This window comes from Alexandromys fortis, unplaced genomic scaffold (genome assembly GCF_014885135.2).
Source record: "Alexandromys fortis isolate MF-2015 unplaced genomic scaffold, M_Fortis_MF-2015_v1.1 scaffold_42, whole genome shotgun sequence".
Lineage (NCBI taxonomy): Eukaryota > Metazoa > Chordata > Mammalia > Rodentia > Cricetidae > Alexandromys > Alexandromys fortis.
Window position 1 is genome coordinate 7,191,205 of NW_026067934.1, and position 12,501 is coordinate 7,203,705.

Below are 12,501 nucleotides of genomic sequence, written 5' to 3' on the forward strand. Positions count from 1 at the left end.
TTTTATAAAAATAAAATGACTTTCAAAAAAGCTGGCGGAAAACAGAATAAGAGGTAAATTTCTAAAAGTATTTGCTATCACTACTGAGAGCCGACCGCTTTGACTGTTTTGTTACATTTCCCCTTATTATACACGTGTATGTTTTCAAAGTTGTAGTCATTGCTGTTTACAGTTTTAATGCACGATTTTTCAGACTGCGTGAATCATTAGCTTTTTACATTTCTTTACAATTTTGTGAAGGCAGGTTTTAATGGCTGCTATTATCCTAACACACACTGTCCTGTGCTCAGTAGCCACCTCTCACCCTTCATCAGCGTGTTTAGAATCCACTGCCGTCCGTGATGCCGCGAAGAATACCACTGTATGTAAGTCTGTGTGAGCTCTGAGTATTTTCTTGTTACAAATTCAGAGAAACGGATGGCGGCAAACTCGAGAGGCTTTGTCAGACATCCTCAAACTAGCTGGGGCTGCCTTCACTCCTAACGACATGGCCCGTCCAACCTTTGGATCATCAACACCACAGAGTTCACACTCAAGAACTGTGTGATTGAGTTAAACAAAAATCTCTCACACATGCAAATATCTCAGAATGTTTTAAGTAAGCTTATACTTTTTTTCCTGGGCCACATTTATAGCTACTTTGGGGCACATGTAGCCCAAAGGCCAAGTTGGTCATGCCTAGTAGTATATTGACTTTCCTGTCTCTTGGATATCATATTTTTTCTATCTTATCCAATTCAATAGATTAAAAGTCTTTATTTCCATGTCTTTGTGAGTTTTGATTGGTTACTTGCTTTTCTTCTTCTGTGGCCTACTGGTTTATATCTTTGTGTTTCCCCCTACATACCTGTTGGCAACCTCACTTAGACTCTTGTTTCTTACAAGACAATACAGACCCATGGACCTGACCATCATGACTGTCCCCAATAGAGCCACTTCTGAGTTGAGGGGACTCTACAGAGATTCTGCCTGAGTGGACACATTTGTAACACTTTTCTCATTTTTACAGAATCTTCATTTTCTATGCATATTTCGGTCAGCTATGTACATGGCTTCCCAATTCTATAAACCATTCCAACAAAGGGGAAACCCCACTGGGTAGGTATTTTTGTTCCTTACCTCATCTGTGCTTAATACATCCATACATTTGATGAATAAGGAAATTAGGGTAGGGTGGGGGGCGAGAGAAACCAGAGACCACAAAGGCAACAAGAACACTGGACAGGACGGGGGAGAACAGCCACATCCTTTGGGGAGCCAAAGGACAGCAGAAGTTTGCACTCTGTCCCACCCTGAATACGGTCCCCAGAACCTAGAAAATGGACATGGAAAAAGACTAAAGAGAGAACATCCAGCTAAAAAGGAATGAGATACTGACAGTTTCTACAACACAAATGAACCTTAAAACATGACAAATGAAAAGAGCCAGACATAAAAGAGCAAATATCTTCACAAAAAGCCCAGAATAGGCAAGTCTAAGAGACAGAAGTGGACCGATGGGGGAAGAGGATATGAGGAAGGACCAACAGCGGGTGTGAAGTTTCTGGGCGTTGGGGGATGATAAAAATGTTCTGTGACTTACAACATTTTGGCTTCGAACATAAAGCAAGTGTGAATGCATACATCAGCAGTTTGAGCCACCGGTGAACAGCCCTGGCCGACTTGCCAGGTTACTGATACCTCTGTTGCCCCCGTGGTAGCAGGAAGGCTGTGTTGTCTAGACCCACCAGAACGATACAACCTTTCTGCCACCTCCTCTTGTGTCCACAGGTCACTGCGGGGGCACACCTGACAGCAGGCAGTGCTCTGTGGGTCTAGACTCACCGGAGAGCAGTTCAGACCCACACAGCCACTGTTAGAGCCAAATGGACCCGGCAGCCTGTCTCCTCCTCAGCCCTGCAATGAGTACCATTGTGCTTACACGGGCAATGCATTAAAACCACCACCTACACGCTGATTTTAAAGCCTTCGATAATGTCTAGACAGGTCAAGATCCTCTTCCAAATGGCAAAGTCACTTATGAAAGTCAGGGTTTTTTTTTTCCATAATAACGTGACTAACGGACTCTCTGAGATCCAACACCCACCTAGTTCCCATGGGGATTTCCAAACCTTGTGTAAAGTGCTGTACCACACATATTCCCCCGCTTAGGGACTTCAACAATCTTCATGGGCAATAAAGATCTACCCAGGAATGAAGCCACGTGTCAGATTGTAGCTCGGTCAGTCACAGGGTTAAAATTCAAAGGTGGGGTATAGGTCAACCTCAAATGGGAGGGGCTGCTGAGCAAACCCCTCAGACTTTCTGGATTTCTGCATGATTCCACTTGTTGGACAGAGTCCCTGGTGTAGGGAGCAGAAATCTCTGCCCCTCCTCTGCACCTGTTTTGTTCTCTTCCCACATCTACCACCATCCCCAGGTTTTTAGGGCCAAGGAAGCTTCTAGAAACACCTTCGGGTAATAAGAGTGTCCAAGCCCTGACCCAGCTGGACGGCAAGGACAGCCTTTTGCAATTAAGCCGAAGCAAATGAAGCTTTAATTGAACTTGGGAGTCGGAATTAAATGCGCTCAGGGGCAGCTCCTCCAAGGGGCCTCCTCCAAGCCTCCTCGCTCATAATCCTAACCATTATGGTAGTCGAAGGATGATGCTTCTACACTGGAACAAGTTGGCTGTGGGTTTTTGTTTGTTTGTTTTTTGTTTTTATTTTATTTTAAGGGAAACAGATATATTTGAAAGGAAGGGGGCAGGGAGGACTAGAGAAAGAGGTCACTCCCTAAAACACTGAGGTCTGCCAAGGGAAAAAGTTGCCAAGATGGGTGTGGACCAACACAGCATCTCCTCTGCCTACAGCCACTGTGACTGGCCTGGGATTTAAGACCAGAAGGTGCCACAGCCCATCTACTCTGGAGCTGAGACACCACAAAGTCAAGCAACCATCCCGATGGGGCACAGGGTCTGATGCCATGAAGAAGCCTCAGCTAAGGAGCTCATACCAAGCTACTCAGTGGGCAGGAGAGAGCACACTTTGGCTCAAGGAATACCTGTGGTGTCTACTATCTGCATACCCCTAAGGCAGACAGCACACTGGGGCTGAGGTTTGTCACATGACATCCTGCCTCTATTTTTCTGATTTGTCCACAGTCAGGCCGGGAAGGGTCCATTTGTTGAGCAAACGTGGACAGTCCCAACACTTGTTCAAAATGAGGAAGGAGGCCAGGCGAATGTTTGGGAGGGAAGAAGACTAGACATGAAGTCCGGTCACGATCCCCAGGCAGAGTGTAAGTGGGTGCGGCACAGTGTGTAAGGTAGGTGATGGTGGGCGGCTTGCGGAGAGGAGATGCCGGGACTCACCGTGACTGTGCAGCAGCTCTGACAGCCTGGACAACTGATTTCCCCAAGCTTGTGATTTAGGAGATGGTGGTAGATTCTGAGATCTGAGATGCCTGACAACTTCCCAGGCAATCTGTGCTGTACAGAGGACTACATTTCGAGAAGCCAGTACATGTAGGAATCCAATCTGAGAAGCCCTGTTTTAACTTAGTTCTCATTAGGAATTCATTACCAGAAGAGCAGACGCTGGCCTCCTGGCAACCCCAGAGACAGACCCCAGTGTACTTCCACCACAGGTCCCAGCCCGGATTTGATACTCGGGGACTGTTTACTGGCCAGCTATAGAGCGACGTTCTCATCTAGCCAGCTACCATGGGAAGCTGGGAGCCCATGGGACCTGGGAGCCCACGGACAAGGTGGTGGCAATGCGGATGGCCCAAGTCAGCAAACTATATAGATAGCAAGCAGCAGATGGAGATATGGAATGCATTAGGGGACATTTGGACAGGAGAGACATTTCTTTTCAGTGAACATAATAGGCAAGTTCTTTACCACTGAGCTATACCCCAAGGCCCAGACAAAATTTGTGAAGAGACAGCTTCCCCTAAATAAGAACACTCCGAGAAGGGGTAAAAGAGAGACCCAAGCGGCCAGCGTGGGGCAGTTCCCCGACCACAGGTCAAATCAAGTGGGCAGGATAGGGCACAGGAAGCAGACAGGGGCACAGAGGGGGTGTTATCCCTTAGGCTTGGGGAAGTCCACTGACAGTTCAGCCCAGGACACAAGGCAAATGCTACCAAGCTTCGTCCACTCACTCATCCGCAGAGTGGCATGGGCACCACCCCGACATGCCCCTTTTAAGGAAGTACAGTGGTTTGTGGGCAAATAGACAAAACAGACTCAAGCTCACAGGAACCAACATTTGCTGAAGCAATTTCAGCACCAGCCCTGACATCCCACCTACGGAAGCCGGCCTACCAGCTCTTCTGCCTAGAAAAGCGATTGGAGCTTTTGCATGACACAGTCAGTAAACGAGTATGTGTGGTGGAACAAGGCATTTACTGACGGGCAAGCTGATTAGTGTCAACAAACACAAAAGATCCCAAGATTTGCAGTCCAAAGTTCTGCCCTAGAAACTTGTCTTTTAATTTTCACCAACTACTGGCCTGCAGCAAACCACTTAACCTCTCTGACCCTGCAGATTACGGCAAACACCACTACCCTCCCTGCCTCACAGAGGTGAGAAAACAGGCCACAAGCTTGCACTGTGGGGAAAATACCACTCAAGGCTCAGGCCCCAGTCTACCCTGAGGCTCCACAGATATATCTGGGGATCTGAAGAGGAGGCCGGCTCCCTTCCCTGGCCAGACACCACCAAAGAAATGCAACAATAAAGGTTCCCTCCTCCGCTGACTTTTCTATTAAAATCAACAAGCAACAAAGCAGCAGATTAATATCGCTCTAATTACTAAGTTGTCAATCAAGAGGGGAAAAGTCCATAATTTAGTTATCAAGCCTACACCTCAAGCTGACAGCCGCAGCGGGCATCCCAGGCCCATAAAGACACAAGAGGGACACCGCCCAAGCCTGCCCTCTCTCTACTGCTTCCCACACCCCTGCCGAGATGCGCGCTTTCTCTCACTACTCTACTGCAAGGCCTCATTTAGCGCCATGATTCTCAAACTTGCACTTAGTGGCAGAGACAGGAGCGTCTGTGTTCACACACGCTGGGTGGGGACAAGGAGCATGGGTAAGTGACTGGAAGGGAAACATGAAGGTGTCCCAAGCCTCACCTGGCCACCCCAAGAGAAGAGGAAATCCCTTTGGAAGCTAGAATGCTCTTAGCTCTCAAACCGTACTGGACAGTAAGTACTATCATAACCCATTCTCTCATAACCCATTGTATCGTTGGGGACATCAGCCTGGGAGAGGTGAAGTTTCTCAGCGGAAAATGGCAGAGCCTGGGTAGAACCCAGTGAGACAGCCCATCCTGGCTGGCAGTGCTCTCCTGCCTCCTTCCCTTCCCTACATCGCCCAAACACGGTCCTACAACGCTGCTCTCATCCAGCTTCCCACTTGTGCAATGCATTTTGCAGGGTCCCTCCATCTTTCCTTTTCTCCCACAGAAGGCTAGAACGCCAAATGGGTGTCACCAGAACCAAGGTGATGCGGCACTCCTGGGACTAATCCTTACTGCCACCTTGCCCAAAGTAGAAACTGTCTCCGCAACCCATACTGAAGGAAAAAGGCTGGGGTGGGGGCGGGAGTGGGGGGTGGGCTGGTGGACTTAGCCACACGAAAGTACAGACAGAATTTGATGCTTATCTGCAGAATCCAAAGCCCACCTTCCCACTGCCAAACTACCTTCTGTTCAGGAGATCAGGGAGCAAAAGGCCTTGACGATACAAAGTCCTGAATCTGGTACCCTTCAAACCTAGCGAGCCAGGTCAGAGACAAAATGGGTATGGTGATGCACGATCCGTATCTTCCTCCTCTCAGAAGCAGCGGCTGAATCAGCAGGGGAGGCTGTACCTGGTGCTCTTAGCCATGGGTTAGCTTTTAGCTGAGCAAGTGGAGAGCCAAACGAAAACGAACTCATTTCAAGATTTATGTGCCCAGCATCATGAGGCACTGGGCTGGGCTCAGGGATGTGGTGGAGGAGGACACACAGTGCTCCACCAGCCTGGGCCTGGAGATGTGGTGGAGGAGGACACACAGTGCTCCACCAGCCTGGGCCTGGAGATGTGGATGTGGTGGAGGACACACAGTGCTCCACCAGCCTGTGCTCGGGGATGTGGTGGAGGAGGACACACAGTGCTCCACCAGCCTGGGGCCCAGGGCCCAGGGCCTCCACAGAGGCAATGGCAGACAATGGTCCAAGGGACACATGAAGGACTAGAACAGCTGGCCACCGACCACCTGCAGGCTTTCCTGGGTTCAGAGCAGCTGCAATAGGCACTGAAAGAGGAACAAGAAAGTGCTGAGGGCAAAGAAAGCCACTCCCCAGCCAAAGCTGGCCAACTTAGGGCAAAATCAACCCCTAGGTGTAAAAGGAAATCTAGCCTATCACAGTCATAAATTGTTGGACTTTTTTTTTTTTAGCTGCATTTGTAGTTTTTTTTTTTTTTTTTTTTTTTTTTTTTTCCTGCCTGGTTTCTCTGCCTATGCCTTTTTTCTTCTTCGGAGCATCACTGCCATGCCTGGGGCCTTGGGGTATCTGCTGCTGCCAACACACATGTCTTTGCTAGAAACTGATACTCCCACGGTGACCTGCTTGGCTTTGTCCTTTGCTCTCATCCCCTGAAGCCCCAAATTCCACAATGAAAGCACAGAAGTCCAGTTCTCCAAAAGGCCCCTTAGTAGCATGAGGCTACATGTTCAAACCCCAGTAGTGTACCAAAAACAAACAAACAAACAAAAAACCCAAAAACCAAAACAAAACAAAGAAACTCTAGCCATATCATGGCACCACAGCAATACATGCTCAGCTCCCTGAGGCCTTCCACCTCCCCAGCTCCCCAAGGCCAATGAGGCAGCACTTGGTATGTCTGCAGCACTCAGGCCTAGCATACCTCAGGAAACGTTAAAGACGGGAAATGTTTCCAGACCTCGGAAGAATCAGGTTGGAAATTGATCAAAGGACCCAGAAAGGTTCAAGCCCGTTGTGGCACAATCAAGCACTGCCCCCACCCTAAGGTCCCTGCCTGTGAACCCAAGCTGGAGCTGGAACAGACCACCCGAGTCCCACGCAGGAAAACATGGTATATTTTAAACAGCAACTACTTATGAATGGACAGAGGCCACCTTCCTTCTCATAGAGGAGGAAACCAGCATGCCTGCGTGATACGGTACAGCCTGGGATATAAATAGCTTCTACGAAGGTTAGCAAAATGCAGACAAGAAATCCACAGTGGGTTACCAAGGGAAACCAGATGCTCGGCCCCACATCTCACCTGTTGCAGCTCATATCTAGAAGGAGCTCAGGGCTCCTCTCAGGCGGGGCTTAGGGAAGCTGAGCTGAGGGCTGTGAGTGGCCATTCCCGACGCCCTTACTTCTGCACAGTGCACACTTGCCCTGACTCACCGCTTTCCCATCAGCTCACTTGCTTGCTGTTCCCTCTCTGGGAAAAGCCAACCTGGAAAGGTGCCTTGAACTAGCCCTGCCTGAAGAGAAGAGGCACCTGGTGCACTGGCAGCACCCTTGCCCTTCCCTGCCCCCCCCCCATTAGACTAGTTCTTGGGTGCTATCCCATGAAATGCAGAAGAGGGGAGGGACCTGTCTGCTGCCTTCAGTGGATGTTCCCTTTGTTGGAGGAAGTGCCTCCCTGGGTACCCAGAGAGCCCCTGGGGTGGTGGTGGGGAACCAGTCACAGCTGCTGGGCTATGGCAAGTGTGAAGCGAATCTCATTTGTCATTGAGAAGCTACCCCAGGGGACACCGGAGTAAGGATATTTATAGCGCTCATGTATGCAACCCTGAACTCGGATGCTTAAGTTGCCAGATACAGCAACCATGTACATAAAGCATGCGTGTGAACTTGGACACAGAGACAGTGGCTAAATCTATAACTTTGGGGATCCCAAACTCACCCCACCACACACCCTCCTGAGTGTGGTTGTTCTGCAACCTGGGATAAATTGGATCAGAGCTTCCCTCATCAGAGCATGAAGTTCTGCCTTCCTGCCAAGGATTAAGAGATCAGGCTTGGAGCCGGGAGCCAGAGTGCAGCTGCCAGCAGATCCCTACTTCCTTTCATTCCCAAGAGTGGAGGCAGTGGGGACAACCCCACCTTTCTAGTCCATTCCCAGAGCAGACAGAGGCTAGTGCGGAGCCTACACTGAAGGCCCAAAGTCAGACACAAAAGGAGAAGTTCCCCAGAGACAGGCAGAAAGCCAGACATCCCTGTAAGGCCCCCAGGGTAGAGGAAGGTGACTGTCAACTTCCACTCCAGAAGGCTTGGCAGTCCAAAAGGCAAGCAGTCCTAGGACCACCCGGGGCTCAGCCAAGAGGAGCAGAGGAGTTCCCTTCAGCAGCAGTGCTTGTGAGTGAGCTGAGCGGTGAGAGATGTCTCCAGACAAGGCACAGGGTAGGGACTGATGCCCAACACACTCTCGTACTCATTCTCTCTCTCTCTGCTACTGGCAGCAAAGGTCAAGTGACAGCAGCCAGGTCAAGAAGGCCGAAGGTCACCACCTAACCCCCCACCCCCAACCCAACTGGTAGATTCCTAATATGTCAACTGGGCAAATGACGCTTATAGCTTTGCACTTGACTGGAGTCATCAAGAAAGTCAAGACTGATAAAGTGGACTAGGGGTGCCAGCCTGAGGGCGGCACGGCTGCACTTCTTTAAGTAGGTATGCCAAGCGCCCACACGCATGAGCAAACAGTTTGGAGAGAAGGCAATGCCTTCCAGTGCTATGATCTTCCTCCTCATCCCTCTGTCTCTGGGACAGAAAAACCAACAGAAACCTGAAATGCCCCTTGCTTCTCAACTTCTCCACGGAACCCGAAACGATTCCTGTGGCTCTACACATCTGCTAACGCTTCTAGTAGAATCTAGCAACTTTAGGCATGCAGGATACATATGTCCTCTTCCACTTGTGACACCCCCGTTACCCTGCCCACTGCAGAGCACAGTAATCTCTTGTAATACCGTTTGCACGCCTACTATATACAAAGAACTGTGGACGCCAACTGTTTCTGCAAAGGTTAATGAATTTAAGGCAGCCTACAGCCCTGCAGTGCAGATGCTAATTGTCTACATTTTACTATTACAGAGAAAGTAAATAACTCAGCTAGAACCACACACAAGGTAGAGACCTGATCCCAAGACATTTTGGTCTCAACGCTCATAGTCTTTCCGCTATTGTCTGTCTGAAAATCCTCAACAGGTAAGTATGTGTATACATGTCTATGTATTTATTTACCACTATTAGTATCATAGAAGGAATCAGATACCTACTCATAGAGAAGTGGGGTTTTAATAATCAACACAGAAATCTATGTAAGACCATAAACAATCATTTGATCCAGACTTTTACACACACTCACACCAGTAGTGGCAGGCCCCTAACTTAAATGTCTTCTTTTGTGTTCCCCAGTTGCTTAGCATGATACAATGGTCCTACGAAGTTGTCTGATAATGATTAAGTTTACTTCTTACCAGTGGAATGAATTATCTATAACTTTAACCCCAAATCAAAGGTACCAGTGAATAAGTGAAAAACCACTTGAGCCGACCATCAGGTAGCACAGGACCCCATCACATCCTCCCCACCTTCACTTTGTCTACGACCACCAAGAGAATGACTAAAACTTCAGGTATTCTATGCACACAAGCAATCTGGCCAACCGGGGAGCATCCCGGCACTTCCCAGGACCTCGAACTGGAGTGGCGCAAGGGTCTTCATCCCAGCAGCAAGCTCTTGGGAGCTGCACACCCTGAGATGTACATACATAGGCATATGGTCAATAGTAACGGATCTCTCTATAAACAGAACTCCGACGTTCACACGTCCTGTTAAACAAGGCGCCTGATTGAAACGCCATCACCGCAACGATAAAATGAGGTAGTATAAAACGTTAAAAATAGAAACTTCCCCCCCCAAAACTTTATTTTCAACTAATATCAACTTCTTATCTGTCAACAGCACAACTTAAAAGTTGGTGGTATCTGGCTGAGTTCCACTCCTTGCCTTCCATAACTGGCTAAGGCAGGGGACATTGAAAGACTAGCCAAATCAGGCCCCCAAATCTGTGAATCAGACCTGGCTGGCTTGGACACCTTCATGACAGGGAATGTCCTCTGGCCTTTAAATCGCCAGTTCTCCAGGCTCAGATGTTCCACTAATGGTTTAGAAATCAGGGCCACATCAAGTCCCCCCCCCCCCCCCCCCCGCCTCCAAAAAAAAAAAAAAACCCTGCAACCCACAAGATATTTCTAGACTTCGGTATAGAATCTGAGAGCCTACAATGCCAAACGGCAAATCTAAACGAACAACATATTTGGAATATAGTATCTATGGTGGTCGTAGTTTTCTTCTCCTTTCTTCCTCCACCCCCTTTCTTTTTCTTTCTCAAGCCCTGTGCACAAATGAAGCAGCTCAGTGGTTGAATTTCCCCCAGAGCCAGTCGCGGGCCTTCAGTGGCTAGCACATCCTCAGAGTCCTCAAGTCTGCACAATACACAGAAACTTCTTCCTGAGACTGCAGGCCAAACAGCAGAGCTGAATTGTGCAAAACTTCATCATCTTAGCCCCAGAGGAAAGAAAGTGGGTCTGGCAAGGCGGCTGAGCTGGGTCAGGAAGGGAGAGAGAAAGAACAAGCGCCTTAATCCTTCAAGGAGAACGGCCTGGCCCTGCAGGTTTGCAAACACTAGCCAGAGGCAGAGGGGAGAAGTGTTCCTTTCCTCTCTGCAGGATAATCTCTCCAAAGAAAACACAGTCACCTGGCCCTCCGGGGGAAGAAAGCTCTTCCTCCAAGATTCACGCTGAACTCTTAACCCTAGCCTCCCTGCACCCCAGGGAGTGGCTGATGGTTGTCGTTTCTTTCCTTTTTCCCTGTGGTCCTCTGGCAACACCACAAATTACGTTTTCAGGGACTGGAGTCCCAGAGTGCAATGATGTTGTAATAAACATAACCAGAACCAAATGCCTTCCCATCATGTTAGATGATGCCATTTCCTACCAATCAGGCTCCTCGGGCAGGCAGACCACTCACCAATGAGGGACCAGACAGAGGCTGTGAGGGGGGAGACCTGGTCATCAGCAACTAAAAATAAGAGCGCTTCACCATTGGCCGCCGCCACTTTGCAACAGGAGTTGGAACCCACACAGCAGGCAACACACAGAAAGACCCATACAGTCAAAAACTTTCACGTCCCGGGGGTTCACACTGGTCTGCATTTTCTTTTTGGTTTGTTTCCTTAATTTGCAGACTTAAGAAAAAAAAACCTGATCCTGAAGGAGCCCCTGGAAGACACACCCTCCCACTCAGACACCTCAGTTTCTAAAGGCCCTTCAGTCACACAGCATTGGCGAAGGATGGGGGTAAAGGAACCGGCCAGAGGCCAAGACACTCACCTGTCCAGCTGTGTCATAGAGTCCCAGGAGGTACTGCTTGCCCCCCACGGTGACGCTGACTGCAAGGACAGAAGTGGGGGTGGGGAGAGAAGCTCACAATGACCTGAGGTCGAGCAATTTCGCTTCCCACAGGACCCTCCTTTCCCAAGTCACTGGGAGGTGTGTGGGTGCTCCCAAGAAGAGAACACCCCCGTTTTGTGTCCAGCTCTTTGTCATGTGGCATAAGATCTAGGTGTAATGTGGACCCCTGCTATCCACCCCTCTTCTCCCAAGTCCCAAAGCCACGTCTATCCTAGTGTCCCCAAATGTCTCCCCCCACAGGGGCTTTGAGAAGCTAACAGAAGCAACCGTGGGAAGGTCAAGGAGGGCGCTCGGGGAATTAAGAAGTGTGGGAGAAGGGGCGAGGGGGAAGATAGGAAGGGGGTGGGAGCTGCTTCGAGGGGTTAACCAGAGTCACAGTCTAGAGGGGGGGCGCCAGGCAGAGGGTGAGGCGGGGGAGGGGAGCACGCTCAGGGGAGGCAGCCAGGGGGCTCAGCCAAAGTTGCTCCAAAGTTCCCGGCCCGGGATCAGCCCCTTAGTCAGCAGGACAGAGACTTACCTGCGTAGTGGTCGAAGACAGTGGGCACGTACTCCTCAGGGAAGGCGTCGTTGGCATAGCTCATGAGCAGGCACGTCTTGCCCACCGCCCCGTCGCCGACCACCACGCACTTGAGCATTAGCGCGCCGGGCCCGTGAGCCATGCTGCGGCCGGCCGGCCTCGGGGCATGGTCCCCCCGGAGCCCCCGCCCCGGCCCCGGGCTCAACCCCAGCCCGCCTGGGGGGTCCGCCGTCGCCGCCGCTTGGCGCAGCAGGGCCGCCCCCCTGGCCCCATAAAGCGGTTCCCCTCACCGGAGGGGAAGGTGCGGCGGGCCCGGGGTGCTGCTGCCGCCGCCGCCGCTTCGATCGCTGCCCCGCTCCCCGCCCTGGCCCCGCTCGCCGCGTCCGCCTGATGGCCCCGCCGCTCGGCGCCCGTACCCGCTCCCGGGCCCGGCCTCCCCAGAAGGATCCGCCGGATCATAAGACTGTCCGGCCCCAAGGGAGTCGGCAAC

General features: G+C 50.5%; 1 protein-coding gene across 4 annotated transcripts in view; it reads right to left on the reverse strand.

Moving 5' to 3' along the window:
* Rhoq (ras homolog family member Q) overlaps nt 1-12,466 on the reverse strand; it is a 35,228-nt gene extending 22,762 nt beyond the window's left edge. Inside the window, exons 1-2 of one of the 4 annotated variants that reach the window (XM_050146190.1) lie at nt 12,012-12,466; nt 11,414-11,472 (exon numbers count right to left, since the gene is read on the reverse strand). In XM_050146190.1, coding sequence (XP_050002147.1) covers nt 11,414-11,472; nt 12,012-12,153 — 201 coding nt within the window. In that variant the 5' untranslated portion in view covers nt 12,154-12,466. The remainder of the gene's footprint in view (nt 1-11,413; nt 11,473-12,011) is intronic. The other 3 variants (XM_050146188.1, XM_050146189.1, XM_050146187.1) reach the window with 3 other exon arrangements.
* Nucleotides 12,467-12,501: the final 35 nt, after the last annotated feature.